The sequence below is a fragment of the Salvia splendens genome, chromosome 14 (assembly GCF_004379255.2).
Source record: "Salvia splendens isolate huo1 chromosome 14, SspV2, whole genome shotgun sequence".
NCBI classification, from domain to species: Eukaryota; Viridiplantae; Streptophyta; class Magnoliopsida; order Lamiales; family Lamiaceae; genus Salvia; species Salvia splendens.
Genome location: NC_056045.1, coordinates 1,539,883 through 1,562,873, shown reverse-complemented (window position 1 = coordinate 1,562,873; position 22,991 = coordinate 1,539,883). Strand labels below are relative to the sequence as shown.

Sequence of the window (22,991 nt, the reverse complement as noted above, 5' to 3'; positions counted from 1 at the left end):
TTCATAACATCATCGCGGCTTTGCAGAACATGTAAAATCCTGATCTTACTAGCTTCTTTCCTACACAAGACAAGTGCTGCCAGCAAGAATGCACGCGAAAGTCTTTCATTGAAAACAAAGAATCTGGATCTAATTCTAGACTTGATCCGTATAGAACAAGATTATACGAGATCTAAAAGCATTATTGAGCAGTTCATCATATAGTCTTCCAAACGTTGATTCAACGATTGTGAATTCTTGATTTTGTTGAGGATACTATCATCTAGGTCAACACATACAATGATATCCAATTTTTAATACCATACAATTTAATTCAACTAATAGTGATACTCCCTCATTAAGTATTGGAAATAATAGTACTATATACTGTATTCGTTACTCCCAAGTCATCTATTCTAGTGAATGTACTCTAGCATGATGATAGAACCTTGTTCTATCGGGATTGAGCACACGGGACAAAAGGAAGATAAACCCTAGTTGAAGTGCTAGGGGGCGATTTCCGCCGAATCGGGAATGAGAATAAGTAATTAACTTTATTTTTCAATGAAAATAATGCTAAACAACCACTAATTTATATAATCTAGAATGACTAAATAACTAAAAGATATGAGAGATAATGATATTGATATACACCAAATCCTTGACTTAGAATAAGAAATATCTTGTGATGATATCTTCAGATTTGGTGAGATGTGCTTTTGACGTCTTCTGCTAGGATGGGCTCTACTCGACATCTGGGCTGCATGGGAATGATTGGGCCGGCAGTCGTGAAGCCACAGTATCGAGCTGTTGGGCCTCGGTTGGATGTGACGAGAGTGTGAATTGAGTCCCTCTTGCTGGGTTGCCCGACTTTTGGTGCTTTCGGAGTGGGTGTTGAGGTCCCTATCAACTCCCCCACTCATAAAAATCACCTTGTCCTCAAGGCGAAGGGTGAAAAAACGTTGGAGGATAAGCTCATAAACTGGCGAAAAGAATTGCGATTGACATCTGACTCAAAGGCTCCTGCTCCTGGGTCAAATATGTGGATTCCGTCGGCTGCACCAAATTGAAGAGTAATACGACACACTCCGACATGGGGGCGACAAAGCGTCAGATCTTGTGTACTTAGAACCTGTATGTCCCCAAAATGGGTTAATTCATTCCTCTTATCAACAGTTCCTATAGTCCATCGATCGATGCCGACATTCACGGCTGCAGTACCCCATCTGGTAAATCCCTGAGTCAAGCAATGACAGTTTGCCACTAAGTAAGGGTAAAATAGGGGAAATCCAAATTGTTATAGCATACATAAATTACATATCCTAGTCTAAGGGGTGTGAGCAATTTCTAACTATTTAAGTTGCTAATTCTACTAACTCATCAACGCTATTAAAAATGTCAACACATAAATTTGTTGAATTTCAATAAAATGTGTTGATATTATGTGTTGACATTTTTAATACACTGCATAAGTTGCTAATTCTACTAACTCATCAACGCTATTAAAAATGTCAACACATAAATTTGTTGAATTTCAATAAAATGTGTTGATATTATGTGTTGACATTTTTAATACACTGCATTGATGAGTTAGCAGAGTCAACAACTTAAATAGTTAATAATATAACGCACCCCACCCTACCCTATTTAATTACAAGAAATTTGGCAAATTATAAATAATTTGCGATTTTGTGACACTCTTGTAATGGCATGCAGACATTCTTTTCCTTATATACTCGAATATTATGTGTATAGGGGACTAGGGGTGTATTTTTTTGATAACCGAAAAACAGAGTTTGAGACCTTAAGTTTTGTTTTGATTTTTTGTTATTTATTAATAATTTTTTTTATATTTATTTATTTAGTTTCTTTTTTATTTTAATTTTAATTAATTCCAAATTTTATTTATTAAAACAAAATATATTCATTTAGTAAAGTATCCATGCCCTTCTAACAAGAAGGGGACGAGGATGCTGTTTGACCTATAACCTATTAATATAAGTGAAGAAAGGCCCAATTGAAGCTAATATTGAATTGGGCCTACATTGTGGCAAAGTAAGTAAGAATGTAAAACTGGGTGAAACTAATGGCCCGATGGGCTAGCCGAAAAGTTGAATATTTAAGGTTAGGGTTAAAATATTTTCAACTGCAACCCGAGAAGGGGTGACCCAAAATTCGGTGGGCCGGCCCAATTGAAATCGATAATTATGATAACAGTATTTCTCCTAGGTCAGTATTACTTTCATGTTTTAATGTGTTAAATAAATTAATCAATCTATATTGAAAATCCAATTAAGAAAACGAGGAATAAAAGAGTATACTAAACCATTCAAAATTGTTAAATTTATGTAGAGACTAATCTTTTAAATTCATACTTATACTTGTATAGCCACTTGTAAAATGACTTAAAGAAAAAAATAAAGAAGGATTGTATACTTCAATATTAATCTGAACACACATATTTACCAAAAGGTAATAGTACTAGTATATATTAAACCTCAGAAGGAGATAAAAAAAACTATTAATTGCAAAACAGAAACAAAAAAGTGAGCAGGAAACATCTAAGAATGGATGGAGGAGTCAATCAACAGAGTGTCAAACAAGTAGTAGAGGTTTAATTGCAGAAAAAAGATGGCATGTCTCTAATTTTCTTTCAACACAAACATGAAACATCATACTAAACAAATCCATCAACTATACTCACATAGTTGGTTCAAGCTTTCTTCAGATAAGGATTTGCACCTCAGGATGAAGAATATGAAGCAAATTTATTATCAAATCGACTCACGTTCTACGTTGAAGTAAGGCCTCCAACGAGGAGTCAAAAACACTTCTCCACTTGCAAGGAAGCTTGGTGCAACTCCATCTTCACCACAAGTACAAGCATTTTAGTTAAGAAAGAAATGAGTTGAAGTGGTTTGTGCAAATTAAATGAAGTAGGAAATCTAACCTGTTAACCAAGCTCGGAGTCTGGCTATGACTTCTCATATCAAAAAGAAGAGTGGCAACGAACTTTAAAGTGAGGTCTTAATTTCTCAGAGAAAGCGACAACTGAAGGACTGCACTCAACCAATTCTATTGTAGGCTTTGTGACCATTGAGGGATCACAAGTCCAATCGACTTGTTGTAATTTGTAGCAATGCCTTATGCTTAGGAGGTCAAGACTTGGGAGGCTTCCATGTTGAAGTCTCAATCGCACCAAATCAGTGTCCTCAATAATAAGTGTCTTAAGTTTCAAAAAACACCCTACTTCTATATTCCACTCTGGGCCTTGAAAGGCATAGTGTGTTAACTCGAGGCTCTTAAGATTTGGTAGCAACGAACCAATGTCATTCATGTGCTTCCATAGACACCCTAAGCCACTCAAATTCAACTTTGTCAAACTTGATGGGAACATTGAGAGAGGAACCATACACCCATGCTTCATGTCAGGGTTCATTACTTTGTACGTAAGAATGAACAGCTTGTGGAGTTCCTTTGCGATATAAGCCAAGCCACTCAATGGGTTGATATCATCGTCGTCATCATAAGGCTTCAACTCCATCATAATTTCTAATGACTTTAAATGAGGGATTCTCTTGAGATTTTCTCTAATGCAACTCTTGGAACTAACACCAAAAAGACTAGAGAGTTTGTCCAAAGTAGCATCAGATCTGGGGGTTGGTAGGTCTCTTCCGAAGATGTGAATATGGTGCAGTTCTTTCATGTCCCATATTTCCACTGGCACGTATAACGGAGCCCCGCGCTTTTTAATGTTTACATGTGGATAGATAGTCAAGGATTGGAGGTGAAATAGATTGGATATGGAAATAGGGAGCTCTCCATTGCAAGTTAGGGCAAGATAATTTAGATTAACTAGTTTCATAATATCAAGTGGGATATGGTAAAATCGGACATTAAAAGCATCTAATACCCTTAGCAACTTGAAATTCATAGCATGTATTGGCACCGGATATTGGTGGTAAGGACCCAAACAAAGGAGAGAACGGACGGTGGATGCGCAAGTACTTTTTATTGAATTATACACTTGTTTGAAGGCAAATAAAGAGTTGCAATGGGTGCACAACCGCCTCTGGTCTTTCACATCATCATCACAACTCTGTAAAACATGCAAAAACTTTATCTTACTAGCTTCTTTCTTACACACGTGCTGCCAACAAGAATGCACGCGACACTCCTTCTTCGAGAACCAAGAGTGTGCATTGAATTGATAAATAACAAGATGATGCCAGGTAGCAAGATTTCCCATGCATTGGGCCACAAACTCTTCCAAAGTTTTATTTCCAATCGGTTCAAGAAACCCCTCAGCTCTCAAACGGTGGAAGAGATCGCTTATTTGAAGATCACAATATGGAGGGCAAGATCCCATATAGAGAAAAAACATTTTTAAACATTGAGGTAAATAGTCATAGCTTGGGAATAATACCTCTGATATTTGATCATATGCATCTACAAAAACTGAATTGTGTTGCTTTTCGGCCACCTCAGTCCAACATTCTAGGCTCTTGTCTTCTTTGGATAGAAGCTCTGCAACTGTGACTAACATAAGTGGAAGACCTTCACATTTTTCGGAAATCTTCTCTCCCAATTTCTTAAGGCAAGAAGGGAAACCCTCTTCACCGAACACCTTCTCACCAAGTAATTTCTTACTTTCTTCTTCATTCAACATGCGCACTTCTTGATTCGGAGAATCCTCAATTTTGAACCTGCTTGTAAGAAAGATCCGAACCTTCCCCTTTGGCAAGTTATCCAATAGTCGCGTATCCCATTTCCATACATCATCCAACACAATGAGACATTTCTTATCCTTCAATCTCTCATCCAAGAGTCCAGCCAATTTCTCATCGTCTCCTTGGATAACCATTTGGTCGCGAGTGTTGGGATCCACTTGGGCCAGAATGCATCGTAATGTTTCATTCAATTCACATTTTCTGCCCACTCTGACCCATGCTCGATGCTCGAAGTGTGTTTGAATCAATGGATCGTCAAACACTTTCTTAGCAAGCGTTGTCTTTCCAACTCCTGCCATCCCAGTAAGTGCAAGGCAGCACTCGTCACCATCTTTTGCGAGAAGAGAAACCCGGGCTTCTTCAAATTCATCTGATAATCCAACCATCTTCGAGTTGATTCCACCAAAATCGATTCTTGAGAAAATGGGTTCGCCTTCTTCTTCAGGCATATTCTGCAGCTCAATAATGTACTCCACCGTCATCACTCTCACCCTAGAGACAAATTGTTGAATGCTTTCGTACAGACTAAGCAGAGTCACAAAGAAAGGCAAGCGAAATCTCGACCGATCTCTCGCACTGAGCGCTGGAAGGAACCGATCAACTCTTTGTTGTAGACTCTGCACAACTACAGAGAAAGACAAGTGATCTGTCTCACTTGCTGATGATGAGCCTTGGAGCTGTGAAAGAATCTGCTCATACAGATGAGGTTCGAGTAAATCTTCGAATTCCCATATGGTGTGTTTGATTCGTTCATCCAGAGCATTCACCTTCGTCCGGATCTTACTGTAGCCGGTGGAATCCAGCTGTAGCAGAGCTTTCTGCAAGAGAACCATGGCGTCGTACGCGGGTTGTAAGATATGAGCACTAGGAATCATCAAAATACGAGGCGCTTCTTTAATAAACCGGATCGTGTTCTTGAGAGAAATCACTGCGCCGTAAGCCGCCATCACTTGGTTGAAATCGGAGAGGGAGGAATCGGTGACGGTGGTAGGTGGAGGTTGGGGTAGTTGAAATTGTGTTTTGCTGTATCGACTGAGGATACCATAAAATAATGGACGCCATAAACTCACCTGAAATATTATTTTTCAATTATATCGATAGGATGGATGCCCATATTTTGAGGTTGGTCAATTAATCAATTGATGATGGATGATAAGTTAAATTGAATTTTTTAGGATTACAAATTTTAATGCATGATTAGCAGTAGAGATGTTGTTTGATACAGCTTAATATATAATTCATAAATTATAATATTAAATATTATTTTTATTTGTTATAAAATACAGCTACCCTTGCTCTGAAGAGAACAGGGGACCAAATCCATTCGCTTCCTTAGAAAGAGATGAATTAATAAATATAGAAGGGACTATTTTTATTAAATGGATGAAATTTAAAAATTTATATTTTTATTAAATGGATGAAATTTAAAAATTTATATTTTTATTAAATGGATGAAATTTAAAATATTTATATTTATATACAACGGAGAGAATATATTACCAAACCTCCGAACCTACTCAATTACTGAAGTCAACATTGCTAACACAAAACTAATTTAAGGCCGGCTGAGGAAACAATCTGAAATACATATTGTTGGATACTCCATATTGGTACGGGGAATGGAATGATATTCCTACCTTTATTCCATTCCTTTGCTTGATAATTTTTTTTTTAGAAATCACCATTTCATTTGTAATTATCATTTCATTCCACATGGGAATAGCCATTTCATCCATTTAGCTAAGGAATGGTCATTCCATTTCATATTCCTTTCTTCTTATTTTAAATTTTAACAAAATTATATAAATATTATTTTATATTATATTTAAATTTAATATCATCACAATTTTATAATAAAATTATAATTTTAAAATTTTTAATAATTGAAAAATCCACACCCACTTCACACACTACACGCACTTCACACACTACACACACTTCACATATTTCACACACTACACACGCTTCACATATTTCACACACTACACACACTACACACTACACACTTCACACATTTCACACATTTCACACACTTCACACATTTCACACATTTCACACACTACACACATTACACGCAAAAAAAACACACTACACAAAATATACACACTTACAAATTTGACACGAAATACACACACTTCACATAATCTAAAATTTCAAATTTAGTTCAGTTTTTCAGTTTGATTCAGTTTAAACTTTTGAAAATTTTCAGTTTTTCGATTCGGTTCAGTTTGGATAAAAAAAATCTAAAATTGAAAAAAAAATTCCAAAATAAGAAACTTGAAATGTGTGAAATGTGAGTAGTGTTTGTAGTGTGTGAATTGTGTGAAGTGTGTAGTATGTTAAATGTGTGGTGTGTGAAATGTGTGCAGTGTGTGAACTGTGTAGTGTTTGTAATGTGTGTAGTCTGCAAAGTGTGTGTAGTGTGTATAGTGTGTGTAGTGTGTGAAGTTTTAAACATATTTCTATATTAATTTGTAGTTATTAAACATAGGAATTGAATTAATCAAGGAATAACAATTCCATTCCTTTTGCATTCCTTGTACTTACCAAGCACAAGAATGGAATGGAATCCCCGTTCCATTCTCACCTTCATTCCATTCTCATCTCCATTCCATTCCCTCCTCATTCCATTCCATCATACCAAGAAGCCCCTAAGTGATTGATTTCTTCTCTTTTTTGAGAAAATATAATATATTTATCTCTCTTATTTTATTTCCTCCCTCTTACTTTATTATCTTTTTATCTCTCCTACTTTTCTTCTTTCATAGTCCCTCCGTTCCATAGAAATATGGCAATGGATCTGACATGGGAATAAGACAAAATTGGTAAAGTAAGAGAGATGGGAAGAATGGTAGTTAAAGTAGTGTTAGTGAATAGGGGTGGCAAATCGTGCGTGTCGGGTCGTTATCGTGTCGACACGATAACGACACGAACACGATAACAACAAACACGAACACGACCCGTTAAGAAAATCTCAAACACGAACACAAACACGACACGAAACCCTCAGACACGAACACGACACGAACCCATTAACGACACGAACCAATTCGGGTCAACACGACACGATAACAACACGTACACGAGATGACACGATAACGACTCGATAACAACACGACCTGATAACGGTTAAACCTATTAAAAATGAAAATAATAACAATTAAAAATATTAAAATATTATTTCTTAACAGATAACACGAACACGACACGGACACGACACGGACACGTATTGTTAACGGATAACACGAACCAGACACGAACACGACACGAACACGACACGAAATTTTCGTGTCCTTAACGGGTCGACCCTATAAGGACACGAACCCAATAAGCTCTGACCCAAACCCATTATTTTCGTGCCGGTTCGTGTCGTGTTATCGTGTCGTGTCAAAAATTGCCAGCCCTATTAGTGAATAGTGAGACTTATATTATTAAATTGATATAACTTTCTAAAAATAGAATACACATAATTTTGTGAGACGGACAAAAACTGAAAAGTGCACATATTTTTATGGGACGGAGAGAGTATTACTAGGATTGCTATTTAGCACAGCAGTCGTGCCGTTTCTAATATAACATTAAATTACCTTATTGTCCTCAAACTTTTCGCCCTTCTCTGTGCTAGAATTTAAACTTAAATAGTAAAAAATTATTGTACCAAAGATAGAGTTAAAATATCTGTTTTATTTGCTACTCCTATCAAGCATACCAAATATTCACTCAAGTCAGTTTATTAATGCTAAACTAAATAATTTATCTCAATTACATTAACTAACATACAGATTTCATTCGGCTACCAAACGAGGCATAAATGAGTACACTGAACCATTCAGAACATTCAAAACTGTTAAATTTATGCATAGGTGCGAAAATTAATCTTTAAACTGACCAAAACACACAAGAAAAAATAAAGAAGATTGCATACTTCAATTCAATATTAATCTATAATCACACAAAGCCAACACTAATTGCAAAACAAAACAAAAAATCGTGAGCAGGAAGCATCCAAGAATGGAAGGAGTCAATCAACAAAGTGTCAAAGAAGAGAAGATATATTGAAGATGGCATATCTCTCTCATTTTCTTCCAACACCAACATAAAACATCATACTAAACAAATCCATCAACTGCACTCACATAGTTGGTTCAAGCTTTCTTCACATAAGGATTTGCATCTCAGGATGAAGAATATGAAGCAAATTTATTATCAAATCGACTCACGTGTTCTACGTTGAAGTAAGGCCACCAACGAGGAGTCAAAAACACTTCTCCATTCCAATCTTCGGAAGCCGATCATGTTTTGCAAGGAAGCTTGGTGCAACTTCATCTTCACCACAAGCACAAGCATTAGCATTTTAGTTAAGAACGAAATGAGTTGATGCGGTTTGTACAAATTAAATGAAGTAGGAAATCTAACCTGTTAACCAAGCTCTGGCTACGACTTCTCATCTCAAAAAGAAGAATGGCAACGAACTTTAAAGTGAGGTCTTAATTTCTCGGAGAAAGCGACAACTGAAGGACTACACTCAACCAATTCAATTGTAGGCTTTGTGACCATTGAGGGATCACAAGTCCAATCGACTTGTTGTAATTTGTAGCAATGCCTTATGCTTAGGAGTTCAAGCTTTGGGAGGCTTCCATGTTGAGGTCTCAATTGCATCAAATCAGTGTCTTCAATAACAAGTGTATTAAGTGTCAAAAAACACCCTGATTCTATATTCCACTCTGGGCCACAAAAGGCATAGTGATTTAACTCGAGGTTCTTAAGATTTGGTAGCAGCGAACCAATGTCATTCATGTGCTTCCAAGGACACCCTAAGCCACTCAACGTCAAAAATTCAAGACTTGATGGGAACATTGAAAGAGGAACTATAGACTGATACCTCATGTCAGGGTTCATTACTTTATATGAAAGTAGTTGCAACTTGTGGAGTTCCTTTGAGATGTATTCCAAGCCACTCAGTGGGTTGATATCATCGTCATCATCATAAGGCTTCAACTCCATCATGATTTCTAACATCCTTAAATTAGGGATTTTCTTGAGATTTTTTCTTATGCAACTCTTGGCACTGACACCAAAAAGACTAAAGAGTTTTTCCAACGCAGCATCAGACTTTGGGGTTGGTAGGTCTCTTCCGAAGATACTAATATGTTGTAGCTCTGGCATGTCCCATATTACCATCGGCATGTATAACGGAGCCCCACGCTTTTTAATGTTTATATGTGGATGGATAGTCAATGACTGAAGGTGAAAAAGGTTGGATATGGAAACAGGGATCTCTCCATTGCAAGTTAGGGCAAGATAATTTAGAGAAACTAGTTTCATAATATCAAGTGGGATACGGTAAAATCGGACCTCATGAGCGTCTAACACCCTGAGCAACTTGAAATCCATATCATGTATTGGGACCGGATATTGGTGGTAAGGACCCAAACAAAGGAGAGAACGGGCAGTGGATGCACAACTACTTTTTATTGAATCATACACTTGTTTGAAGGCAAATAAAGTGTTATGATGGGCACACAACCGCCGCTGGCCTTTCATAACATCATCGCAACTTTGTAGAACATGCAAAAACTTGATCTTACTAGCTTCTTTCTTACACACGTATTGCCAACACGAATGCACCCGAAACTCCCCCTTTGAGAACCAAGATTTTATTTTTCCTTCATATAAAATAAGATTATGCCAATGACAAAGAATTTTAAAGCATTTAACTATAGAATCTTCCAAAGTTCCTTCTCCAATCGATTCAAGAAACCCTTCAGCTCTCAATCGACGAATGAGATCGCCTATTTCAATATCACAATATGGAGGGAAAGATCCCATATAGAGAAAAATCATTTTGAAAAATTGAGGTAAATAGTCATAGCTTGGGAAAAATACCTTTGATATTTGATTATATGCATCCACAAAAACTGAATTATGTTGTTTTTCGGCTACCTCAGTCCAGTATTCCAATTCCCGGGTCTTGTCTACTTCGGATAGGAGCTCTGCAACTGTGACTATCATAAGTGGAAGACCTTCACATTTTTTGGCAATCTTCTCTCCCAATTTCTTAAGGTGAGGAGGGAAATCCTCTTCACCGAACACCTTTTCACAAAGCAATTTCTTACTTTCTTCTTCATTCAACAAGCGTACTACTACTTGATTTGGAGATTCTTCAATTCTGAACCTGCTTGTAAGCAAGATTCGTACATCCTCCTGTGGCAAGTTATCAATCAAATGTCGTGTGTCCCATTCCCATACATCATCCAACACAATGAGACATTTCTTATCCTTCAATATGTCTTCCAGGACTCCAACTAATTTCAGGTCGTCATCATCGTCTCCTTGGGTAAGCATTTGGTCTTGAGTGTTGGGATCCACTTGAGCCAGAACGCCTCGTAGTACATCACTCGGTGCACATTTTCTGCCCACTTTGACCCATGCTCGAAGCTCAAAATGTCCCTGAATCAATGGCTCGTCGAATATTTTCTTAGCCAAAGTTGTCTTCCCAACTCCTGCCATCCCAGTAATTGCAAAGCAATTCTCTTCTTTCTCTGCAAGAAGACAATCCCTGACTTGTTCAAATTCTTCAGATAATCCAACCATGTATGAGCCGATTCCACCAAAATCGATTCTCGAGGAAATAGGTTCGCCTTCTTCTTCCGGCATATTCAGCAGTTCCATATCGTACTCCACCTATATAACACCGATACGCCACCCTGTTGCCGTATCACGTATCGGATACGTATCCGATACCGATACGCGACGGATACACCGTCGATACGTATCCTGGGCGTATCCGCGAGCTGGGCCGTATTGGGCCGGGAAACCTCAGATTCGATACGTATCCTTCGGCGTATCCGCGAGCTGGGCCGTATTGGGCCTTCATCCTCCTCTATCTGCAAAGATCTGAGGTTCTCCTCTTCGAAATCAACGTCCATCTCTGTCGAAGAACTTCGCAACTTTCAATTTACGAACTTCAATCCGATTTGGGAACAAAATTGACAGTTAATCGGATATGAAGAAGAAGAAGAAGAAGAAGAAAGGGGAGGCGCCGCTATTGCCTCAACTAGGGATTGAAGAAAATTGGAAATGGGAGAATGAATTGGGCAAGAAGTAGTCACGATGGAAAAGGAGTATATTTGGGGCTCATTTTTTGGGCCAATTTATTACTCCATTAACTTTGTCTAATTTTGTAACTATAAATAAATATTTTGATCAATATTATTGGTAATATGGATAAGTATAACCAAAAAATCGATGTGGTGTAATCGACCATAAAAGAAATTGACTTTAGCTTTTAATATTTTGTAATTTTATTATTTTTATTTGTATAATAACATTAGAATATCTATTTTGTAATTTATTATGCACTATTATTATTTATTAAAAAAATAGTTAAAACGTATCCGCGTATCGGGTTGTTTGGGAAAGAGCCGTATCCGCGTATCCGTATCCTTCGGATACTGATACGCGTATCCGTATCCGTGCCGCATAGTACTCCACCGCCATCGCTGTCACCCTTACCACAAATTCATCAATACTTTGTTGCAGACTGTGCAGATCCACAAAGAAAGTCAAGCGATCTTTGGGCCTGAGACCTGGAAGAATCTGATGGATCATCTCTCGCATATATAGCAGCTCACTATACAACTCCTTATCCTCCTTATACTCCTCCTCCTTAAACTCCTCCTCCTGATCATCCTCATTATCATCCTCCTCCTCCATCTTCGTCATTTCAGCACTCTTTCGGGGACTCTGTAGATCTCCATAGAAAGACAAGTGATCTGTCTCGACTTGTGGAAGAATCTGATGATAGAGATGGGACTCGAGTAAATCTTCGAATTCCCATACGGCCTCTTTGATTCGGTCATCCAAAGCATTGACCTTCGTCCTGATCTTGCTGTAGCCGGTCTTCTCCAATTTTTCGAGAACTGTCTGCAAGTCACACACGGCCTCATAGGCCGGTCTTAAGATATGACCAGTAGGAATCACCAAAAGGCGAGGCGATTCTACAATAAACTGAATCGTATTCTTAAGAGAAACCACTGCACCGTAAGCCGCCATCACTTGACTGAAATTGGAGGTGGTGATGGAGAGGGATGAATCGTTGACGGTGGTAGGTGGTTGGAGGTTTTTAAATTGTGTTTTGCTAATAAATACTGACGATACCATATTAGACGCCATAAACTCGGCTCAAATATTATTTTTCAATTATATCCCATATTTTGAGGTTGGTCATCAATTCTAGAATAAATGATGATGGATGTGGGAATTCTAACATTTTGTATGTATACATAATTATATATGATACGTACAACTTCGTCCATACAAATATGAACTTTTAAAGATAGCACTAATTTTAATTTACGATTGATAAAGTAAGATATAGAAATAACATCTATGCGAATATATCTTAACTATGACTGCTTTCGTAAAAATAGAAACAATTTCCTTTTCTATTCGTCCCATAAAAATAGTTTATTTCCATTTACAGAAAGTTCTTCCCAATTCATTATCATATACATCAATTTATTTACCACTTATACTACTAGGGCTCACCATTAAACACAAATAATAATATGAGTCTCACTATCCTCTAACATTATTTTAACTATTCTTCTCATCATCTCTCTTACTTTACTAATTACAGTATACATTAATTCTCGTATCATCTCAAATGTATCTAGTTTTTATAGGATAAATGGAGTATCTCCATATTTAGGGCACCCGCAACGTGGCGCGCCACCGTCCCGCGTTCCGTCGCGGAGGGACGGAACGCTCGCGCTACGCATTGCGGCACATCGTCTCGTCCCAATCCCATCCCGCGACCCGTGCATACGAGCACGGGACGGGTTGTCACGCCACGCGCCGTGGCGCGCCTCTGCGCCATGCGTGACGCCCCCGCGAGTGGGCGTCGTCACGCTGCCGCAATAAATCAATTTTTTTTTAAAAAATCGAATTTAAAAATAATGCTTTTATTTATAAAAATTGTTTTTATATTTAAAAACAATTTTTACAAATAAATGAATACAAGAAATTCGTAATATCCCATATATATTTGATGGGCTTGCGAATTTCGATGTGAGATAAAATCATTCTTGGTTGTTTCTCTTTTATAGAGACATCCTTGAATGATTTTGTCCCACATCGAAAGTGAAACATAAAACATTCAAGGATGTCTCTATAAAATTGTATTTTAAATTATGTCATTTTATTTTTTTAGGATTTTAATTATGTCTGTTTTTATTTTTTTGAATTTTAAGTTGTATTTTTATTTTATGTTGTAATGTTATTTTAATTTTAATGAAGTGTGTTTGTTTTAATTGAATTGGGTTGGAAATAAAAATAAAAAATGAAATTGAATGAATAGTAATTTAAGGGACGGAGGGTTGCAGATTCTGTCCCTTGGTTAAGGGATGGAGTAAAAAAGTACAGTGGGGCCCTCAAATAGTAGTTTAAGAGACGATTAAGGGACGGTATAGAGACAGCGTAGTGGATGACCTTAGTAGTGGTATAGAGTTGTTCTGGTTTTTCCATTGTAAACTAGGCAGCCAATAATTATATAGTCAAACCATTGGTACAGCATCGCCCCAAACCAAGGTACGTACCTATAGTATTGAATTAGGTAAATAATTCGTGTGTTCATCTCTATTAGAGCATCAACAACCGTGCTCTTGCCAGTGGCACGGTTGTGGGCCCGATCCCACTTTTTCTGCCTGCTCTCTGGCAAGAGCACAACACCCACAACTGTGCTCTTCCGCAAGGACGAGCACAATTAATTTAAAATTCAATTAAACAATAACATTTCCATAATAATAAAATTCATTAAAAAAACCTAAATAAAATTACAAATGACAAATAAAATAAAAACCACATAATTAAAAGCCTAAAAATTAAAAATTACATAATTAAAATACTAAAAATTAAAAAAACCACTACTCGTTGCCGAATTTCATCCACATGTGGTTGATTAGGTCTTCTTGTAACTGAATGTGGGTTCGGGTATCGCGCATTGTGTGCCTTGTCTCGATCCTCTGGCCAACCGTCGTATGCTCACCTCGGCGTGGGGGAGACCTCGCTGTTGAGCTTCCGGCTTCATCCTCGTCGTAGAAGCTAGCCGCCCTCGGCCCTTCGTCGGCTATAATCATGTTGTGTAAGATAATACACGTGAACATGATGTCGGCGATATTATTCACGTACCACAGCCGAGCCGGGGCCTTCACAATGTTGAATCGGGCTTGAAGGACCCCGAAGGCTCTTTCGACGTCTTTCCGCGCGGACTCTTGACGCTGCGCAAAAAGAACCCGTCTCGGGTCATGCGGGTTGTGGAGCGTCTTCACGAACGTCGACCACCTTGGGTAGATACCATCGGCGAGATAGTAACCCATGTGGTATGTATTTCCGTTGATGGTGAAGTCGATCGCCGGTGCTACACCATTCATCACATCATTGAAGAGTGGTGAAGAATAGAGCACGTTCAAGTCGTTGTTGGCTCCGGCAACGCCGAAATATGCATGCCAAATCCATAGGCGGTAGTCGGCGACCGCCTCAAGGATAAGTGTTGGGCCGCCGCCTTTGTGACCGCTTAAGTGTTGCCCCCTCCAAGCATTCGGGCAATTCTTCCACCTCCAATGCATGCAGTCAATGCTGCCAAGCATTCCGGGAAAGCCATGGACTGATTCGTGAAGACGAAGCAACCGTTGGCAATCATCGGTGCTGGGTGCCCGAAGGAATTCATCCCCGAAAGCTGAACCAACGCCCTCGCAAAAATTCTTTAGACAAAGGATTCCAGTGGACTCACCGATATGCAAGTACTCGTCGAAGATGTCGGTCGTTTGCCCAGTAGCGAGTTGTCGGATGGCACACGTACACTTCTGCAACGGCGTGATACTTTGCCGGCCGGCTGCATCTGGACCTGTTTGGAAGAATTCAACACGTGCGGACAATGTGTTGACAATTCGCATGAACAAGCGCTTTGACATGCGAAAACGGCGCCTGAAGTAATTTGCCGGAAACCGCGGCTGGTCGGCAAAGTAGTCGGCAACGAGCCTTTCGTGGGCTCCCTCCCGGTCACGATGGATGTAGCGGCGATTTGATCTAGTTCGTTGAGGAGGAGGAGCGAGGGGTATTCGCCGCGACATATGCTTCGTAAGCGGCACGATGTTGTTCGTAGTATTCTTGTTCTTCGCGCTCCGCTTCCGCCATAATATGGGTGAAATCCATTTGAGGTTTTGAGTGAGGGATGAATGTGTTGATAGTTTGTATGAGAATTATGAATGAGAGATGATTTGATGTGATAAATGGATGATGAATGTGTGTATTTATAGATGATTTTGGGGGAAAAAAATAAAAAAAAATAAAAAAAAATCAGAAAAACGGGCAAAAAACGGCCATATTTTTGGGATTTGGAAAATACTTTTTTTTTATCATTATTTAAAATTAATTAATGAATTTTTTTAAAAAAAATATTCAAAGGCAACGGCATAGCCATTGCCCAATCGTGTGCCGCCACATCGACTGCTCGCTGGCACGGCGCGAGCGCAGCGGCGGCGAGCCTCGTCCTCGCCGCTGGCACGGACGGCGGCCTTCTTCCTCACCACCGTTGCTGATGCTCTTATATTCATGATTATTTGCGTTTATTTCCAACACCGTCCATGTACGATTTTTCTACTTCCATATTAAATTCAATTTTGCAAGAAAAAAATCATCATGTAATAAACAGAGAATAAATACAAATTACCTGATATTTTTGGCTGATTTTAAAAAACTAGAAAAAAGACCTCTGATAAAATTTCATAATTTTTCTAGCAATTTTCCATTCAAATATCACCATACCTACTCAATTATTGAAGTCAACGATTATCACCACCATACCTACTTAATTGTTGAATCCAACGACCAACATTGCTAATACAAAACTAATTTAAGGCCGGCTGCGGAAATAATATATTTCCACAGAAAAGATATATTTCATAGAAATATATTTGTTTTATGCAGATTTGTTGAAGCCATATTCAATTTTTTGTTGGTCGTTTGATCATATATGAAGTTATATTTAAGGAATTTTTGGTATCTAAAACCAAATAAGACAAGATAGTTTAAGAAAAAGTTCTGTATTATACTAGGAATATTAATGATAGATACAAATGTATTTGAATAGATTTTTTCAATGAAAATATTTAAAGAAAAAATCAATTAGTTATTTGCCAAAATTTTATTAATCCAATAACTAGAGGCAAATGTGGATGTATAGCTAGAAAGCGCATAGCAAAAATTGTTTATTTGCATAAAGATATATAATTTGACAATATCAATATAATTTTAAACCTTTTTTAATACAGTCCATACTATTTGGAGTCTTTAGCTTTATTTCTCTAACCCAATAGCCTAATGAAGTGATATGTTAAGATGGGCCAGAATTTGACTATATATCTTGATTAATAATTTGTTCAGTGGGCTGTAACCCAATGTTTTTTATGTGAAAAGTTAAAGGCTAAGACCTATTTGTATATTTTGCAAATTTGATTGATGGCCTGTGACCCTATATTTGACCTTGATGTGTGTATATAGTTAACAATGAAAAATAGTTGGCTAGCCGATTCAAACCCAAATTTGCACTAATTTGCTCAAGCAAAAGTCCATGCGATGAAAAAATGAAATAACTACACCAAAATTATATAGGAAAAAAAAAAGATCATAACAAACCACAAATTCCTTCTATCTCAAATCACAAAGTACTCTTGGGAAACCACTGGGTATATAAGAGAACGAAATAAACTCTAGTTTTTATCACCCAAATTCACCTGATGCATTTCAGTTAAGAAAGAAATGAATTTATGATGTTTGTGCACATTAAATGAAGTAGGAAGGCTAACCTGTCAACCAAGTTGAGAGTAGAGTCACAGCTTCTCATCTCTAAAAGTAGAGTGGCAACGAACTCTAAAGAGAGATCTCGGTCTTAATTGTTTGGCAGAAGTGACGGCCAAGGGATTACACTCAACCAATTTAATTGTAGTGAAGGATCACGCGTCCAATCGAGTTGTTGTAGTTTGTACCAATGTTGTATGCTTAGGAGCTTAAGCATTGGGAGGCTTCCATCATGAGCTCTCCACCACACCAAATCAGTGTCTTCAATTACAAGTGTCACAACTCTCAAAAAAGACTTTGGTTCTATATTCCATTCTGACCCTCGAAAGGCGTAGTTTTTTAACTTAAGGTCCATAAGATTTGGAAGTTGCGAACCAATATCATTCATGTGCTTTCATGGACACCCTAAGTCACTCAAATGCAACCTTGTCAAACCTGATGGGAACATTGAAAGAGGAACCATAAACTCATTCCTCATATCAGGGTTCATTACATGATATTTCAAGACTTCCAACTTCTGGAGTTGCTCTTATACAACCGAGAACCCTCGTTAGGTTGCTAACATCATCATCATCGTAAGGCTTCAACTCCATAATAATTCCTAAGTGATTTAAATCAGGGACCCTTTTGAGAATTTCTCTAGTACAACTCTTTGCACTCACACCAGAAATACAAGATAAGTATCTCAAAGTAGCATCATTATTTGGGGTTGGTAGATCTCTTCCTGTGACCTCAATATGTTTTAGTTCATACATGTCCCACATTTCGACCGGCATACACAATACAACACCACACTTTCTAATGTTCAAATGTGGTTTTATAATCAAGGTTTGAAGATAAAGAAGGTTGGATATGGAAACAGGGATCTCCAAGTTGCAGGTTAAGGCAAGGTACTTTAAACAAACTAGTTTTGATAATTTCTAGTGGGATATGGTAAAATCGAATGTTAACGGCATCTAGTACCCTAAGCAACTTGAGATCCATGTCATGTATTAGCACCGGATATTGGTGGTAAGGACCAAGACAAAGGAGAGAACGGGCAATGGGTGCGCAATCACTTTTTATTGAATCATACACTTGTTTGAAGGCAAATAAAGTGTTGCAATGAGCACCCAACCGACGTTGGTCTTTCATTACATCATCGCAACTTTGTAAAACATGCAAAAACTTAATCTTACTAGCTTCTTTCTTGCATACGTATTGCCAGCAAGAATGCACTCGAAAGTCTTTCGTTGAAAACCAAGATTCACGTGGTTCTTCATCTAATACAACAAGATTATACTGCGAAGTAAGTCTTGCAAAGCATTGGATAGTGAAATATTGATCAGTTTCTTCCTCGAGTGGTTCAAGAAACCCTTCAGCGATCAACAGAAAGGAAAAGTTGTCTATGTCGATATTACTATATGGAGGGAAAGCTCCCATATAGAGGAAACACATTTTCAAAGATTGAGGTAAATAATCGTAGCTTGGGAATAGTACCTCTGATATTTGAACATATGAATCCATGAAGACCGAATTGTGTTGTTTTTGGGCTACCTCAGTCCAGAATTCTACAGTCTTGTCTTCTTTGGACAGAAGCTCTGCAACTGTGACTACCATAAGTGGAAGACCTTCACATTTTTTTGCAATTCTCTCTCCCAATTTCTTTAGGTGGGGAGGGAAACCCTATTCACCAAACACCTTCTCACCAAGTAATTTATTACTTTCATCTTCATTCAACAAGCATATAAAAGCATAATAGTCACATTCTTCAAATACAACCCTGCTTGTAACTATGATTCGGACATTGTCTTCCGCTAAGTTGTTATCAATTAGATGTGTGTCGCATTCCCATACATCATCCAACACAATGAGACATTTCTTATCCTTCAATCTATCTTTCAAGACTCCAACTAATTTCTCCTCATCAAAGTCTCCTTGGGTAAGCATTTGGTTGTGAGTGTTGGGATCCACTTGAGCTAAAATGCATCGTAATGCTTCATTAAATTCACATTTTCTGCCCACTTTGACCCATACTCGAAGTTCAAAGTGTCTCTTAATCGATGGATCCTCAAACACTTTCTTAGCAATTGTGGTCTTTCCAACTCCTGCCGTCCCGGTCACCAATATCTGATTCCCCTCGTCTTTGATCAGATAATCCCTGACTTGTTCAAATAAATCAGATGATCCAACCATAATTGAGTTGATTCCACCGAAATCAATTCTTGAGGAAATAGGCTCGCCTTCTTCTTCTGGCATATTCAGCAGTTCAATATCGTACTTCGCCTCCATCACCGCCACCTTCTCGACGAACAAATCAATACTCCTGAGCGATCTACAAAGACATACAAGCGATATATCTCATCTCCTGAGCTTTCGAGTTGTGAAAGAATCCGATCCACGAGATGGGATTCTAGTAGATCTTCGAACTCCCATATCATTCACTTTCGTCCTGATCTTGCTGCAGGTGGCGGATGCAGGTGGGGTCGCGCGGGGGCGGCCGACCCCACCGCCGTCCCCGGAGAACCGCCGAAAGACTCCTCCCAACAGCCCCCGACCCCACGGCATCCGGAACTCCGCCCCATGGCCATGATTCATCCTCAGACCTCAACCAGCGCAGCTTTTCCGATGACCTCCATTGTTATTTCCTTTTCCCTTCTTTTTATGTAATGGGCTTAGGTTTTGGCTTTTTATTAATTAAAAAATGCAATCAATACTTTTCTTTTTAACAATTTTATCTTTATATAAGAGTTTAAACTTTATTTATAAATAAGAATTCTCGGTTTCTAGTTTAGTTGATCATCTTTTAATCATGTTTTATTACTTTTTTACTTTTATTTTTTAGTAGTTTTTTTATTATCTTTTAATCATGTATTAGTTTTGACTTTTATTTTAAACTAGTAGTAACTAATAAATTTTTATCAAATTTGAATAAATATAATAATTACTTTTAATCATTGATTTTAATTTCATTTAGATTAATGGATACATTTCTTTTATAAAAATTTTGCACTTTCGTCTGTTTTTCTAGTACTAATGTTGAACACGACTAAAAGATACATATTCATAACTATTTCCAATGAAATAAGTTTATGTTAGCTTCAAAATATGAATACTCATAGAAGTCAATTATCGTGCTTAATATAAAATAGGGATATTTCATTTGTAATGTATTTTTATTACTATTTTATATATTTAAATATTATTATATTAATTTTCTCGTCCGACCTTACCATTTTTAATTCCTGGATCCGCCATTGGCTGCAGGCTGCAGCTGGTTTTGTCCAATTTTAGCAGAACTTTCTGCAAGCTCTCCATGGCTTTGAAGGCCTTGACCAGCACTAACTGCAACATAAATACTATTTTTCAATCATATTGATCGGATCGAATCAGTCATTTCAATAGTTTTTAAAGTTGGTTACGGGAATTCTAATACCTAAATATATCCATGCCTGCACTTCCACGCAAAGTCAGCACTGCACATGTATACATTAATCTTCTTATTTTTGGATTCATCATCATACATCATATCTATACTAATATAAAATGTGAGCTTTGAAGACAATTTGGTAAATGAGAGATTTTTTAGGGCAATTTAGGTAGCTGAGAAATGTTAATGCCATTAAAAAATATTGTAACAATATTATTACAAAGACTGAAGCAAACCTCATATTATTGTTGAAACGATTCTCCACTAATACACGACTCCACAATAGTTGTTGAAATTAAGATAGTAATAGTAACAACTAAAATATTATTAGGATAATTATTAATGCATTTAATACCCGGAATTTATGCAAAGTTTATTATGAGATTCGTGGGTTACTTGGAATAAAATGTGCCACATTGCTATCATTTCATTTTCCCTTTTAAGATGGCAATTTTGATTATTGCCGCATGATCTTTCATTGTGAAATTATCTTTTTAGTGTAAACATTAGATAAATTTCATTACTAAATTCAACTCCTGCGGCCGACGACGAGAGTCCTCCAACAACGGTTAATATAGACGAAGGCGGTGGATATATATACCCTATGAGAGAGTGAAAGGAGAAGAGTCGAAGACACGAGTCGAAGGCTGTAGGGAGAAAGCTGTGTGAGAGAAGGTTAAATTTGATGATCATTCCCTATCTGAGGAAAATTAGTTCGTATTTAAGTTTTTTTCTTGATGTTGGTTTATTTTATGTTTTATTAGCTTTCTGTTAATTTTTTCTGTCTTAGCTATAATAGTTTTCTTTACAAATTAAGATATCACAAATGCACTATCTATAATATACTGCATCTTTGCACATGCGTCGCTAACTTCGTCACTTTCATAGTTTTCATGCAAAGAAAAAACCCAAAATCAACGAAATGATAAATGAAACAAAGAAGATGAAGAACATAAAATATCACATTATTTTTGTACAAATAAATAAGGGAAATAAGTTGTGGTGCTCTGATGATGTGTGTTTGGTTATGTTTGTGTTTTATTATTTCTTTTTCTTTATTTTTTTATTCTTATTATTTTATTGTTAAGGCTATTTACAAATAAGTTTTTTTATAGCTTACTAATTATTGTTTTATTTTTCTATTGTTAAGTTTTTTTAATATTTAGAATATGTGTTTTTTTATTTGTTTTGTAATTGATCATTTTATTTTTTTATGGTGATATCAATGTCCTCCTAACATTTTTTAGTTTTATATTAAATTTTTATATTGATGTCATGTTGATAGTGTGTTTGGTGTTGAAGTGTGTATGTTGTTGAGAATGATATTTTTCTTTATTCTAGAGACCTATATAAGTGTTGTAATTGCAAATTATTTCTATGCTTGTTTAATTTTAAACTCTTTAAATTTATATTTATAATTATGTAATATAATGTTAATATATATTTGTTATTTTAATCATATATATGATGTTATTTCTTATTTTATTAAATTTATTCACAATGTCATATTAATAGAATGAATTCACAATGTCAAATTAATAGAATGAACTTATTTTAAGCCGCTCATAGTACGGGGGTTAATACTAGTTACACATTAAAACCCGTGTCAACACTAAACGGCCTATTTCTATGGGACGGAGGGAATATGATATTTTACTTAACATTTTAGTGTTTAATTTTGTTACTTCTTTTTTTTATCCAAATTATATTTTTCTTAATCAAATAAAAATATCATTTAAACCTTTGTTACAAATTTGGATATGAAAAACAAAATAGCAATACATTTTTCGTTAGGTATCAAGAAAACAATTCACAATTTCTTCAATTATTTTTTAAATCAAAACGCAAATTAAACTTATAAGTTAAAAACCCCAAATATAGGACTATATATTTACCGTAACTTCTTAATATTAATAAAAAAATTATAAAATAAGACAGAAAGATAAATGAATTAGCTACTAAACTTAATGCTCCTGCATGAATGACAAATTTCAATTTTTTTATTTTAGCTAATT

At 36.8% G+C, this 22,991-nt stretch overlaps 2 protein-coding genes across 5 annotated transcripts; both read right to left on the bottom strand.

The window, feature by feature from the left end:
* Nucleotides 1-1,079: 1,079 nt before the first annotated feature.
* On the bottom strand, nucleotides 1,080-5,776 carry LOC121763749 (putative late blight resistance protein homolog R1B-12). 2 transcript variants are annotated; one of them, XR_006042487.1, is made up of 3 exons: nucleotides 2,930-5,776; nucleotides 2,684-2,845; nucleotides 1,080-1,216 (listed from the first exon to the last, which is right to left on the bottom strand). XR_006042487.1 is itself a non-coding variant. In XM_042159826.1 (2 exons), exon 1 carries the CDS (start codon nucleotides 5,654-5,656, stop codon nucleotides 2,969-2,971), a length of 2,688 nt encoding a protein of 895 aa, XP_042015760.1. In that variant the 5' UTR covers nucleotides 5,657-5,776; the 3' UTR covers nucleotides 2,527-2,845; nucleotides 2,930-2,968. The 2 variants fall into 2 exon arrangements, 1 of the variants encoding a protein (XP_042015760.1); XM_042159826.1 differs by lacking the exon at nucleotides 1,080-1,216 and having other exon boundaries at nucleotides 2,527-2,845.
* A 1,675-nt stretch (nucleotides 5,777-7,451) lies between these two features.
* On the bottom strand, nucleotides 7,452-12,957 carry LOC121763273 (putative late blight resistance protein homolog R1A-10). 3 transcript variants are annotated; one of them, XR_006042418.1, is made up of 4 exons: nucleotides 12,204-12,953; nucleotides 9,126-11,393; nucleotides 8,930-9,035; nucleotides 7,452-7,509 (listed from the first exon to the last, which is right to left on the bottom strand). XR_006042418.1 is itself a non-coding variant. In XM_042159255.1 (3 exons), the coding sequence occupies exons 1-2, from the start codon at nucleotides 12,882-12,884 to the stop codon at nucleotides 9,159-9,161; spliced, it is 2,916 nt and encodes a 971-aa protein (XP_042015189.1). In that variant the 5' UTR covers nucleotides 12,885-12,953; the 3' UTR covers nucleotides 8,610-9,035; nucleotides 9,126-9,158. The 3 variants fall into 3 exon arrangements, 2 of the variants coding, with proteins under 2 accessions (XP_042015189.1, XP_042015190.1); XM_042159255.1 differs by lacking the exon at nucleotides 7,452-7,509 and having other exon boundaries at nucleotides 8,610-9,035; XM_042159256.1 differs by lacking the exons at nucleotides 7,452-7,509; nucleotides 8,930-9,035 and having other exon boundaries at nucleotides 10,236-10,375; nucleotides 10,596-11,393; nucleotides 12,204-12,957.
* Between the last annotated feature and the right edge of the window lie 10,034 nt (nucleotides 12,958-22,991).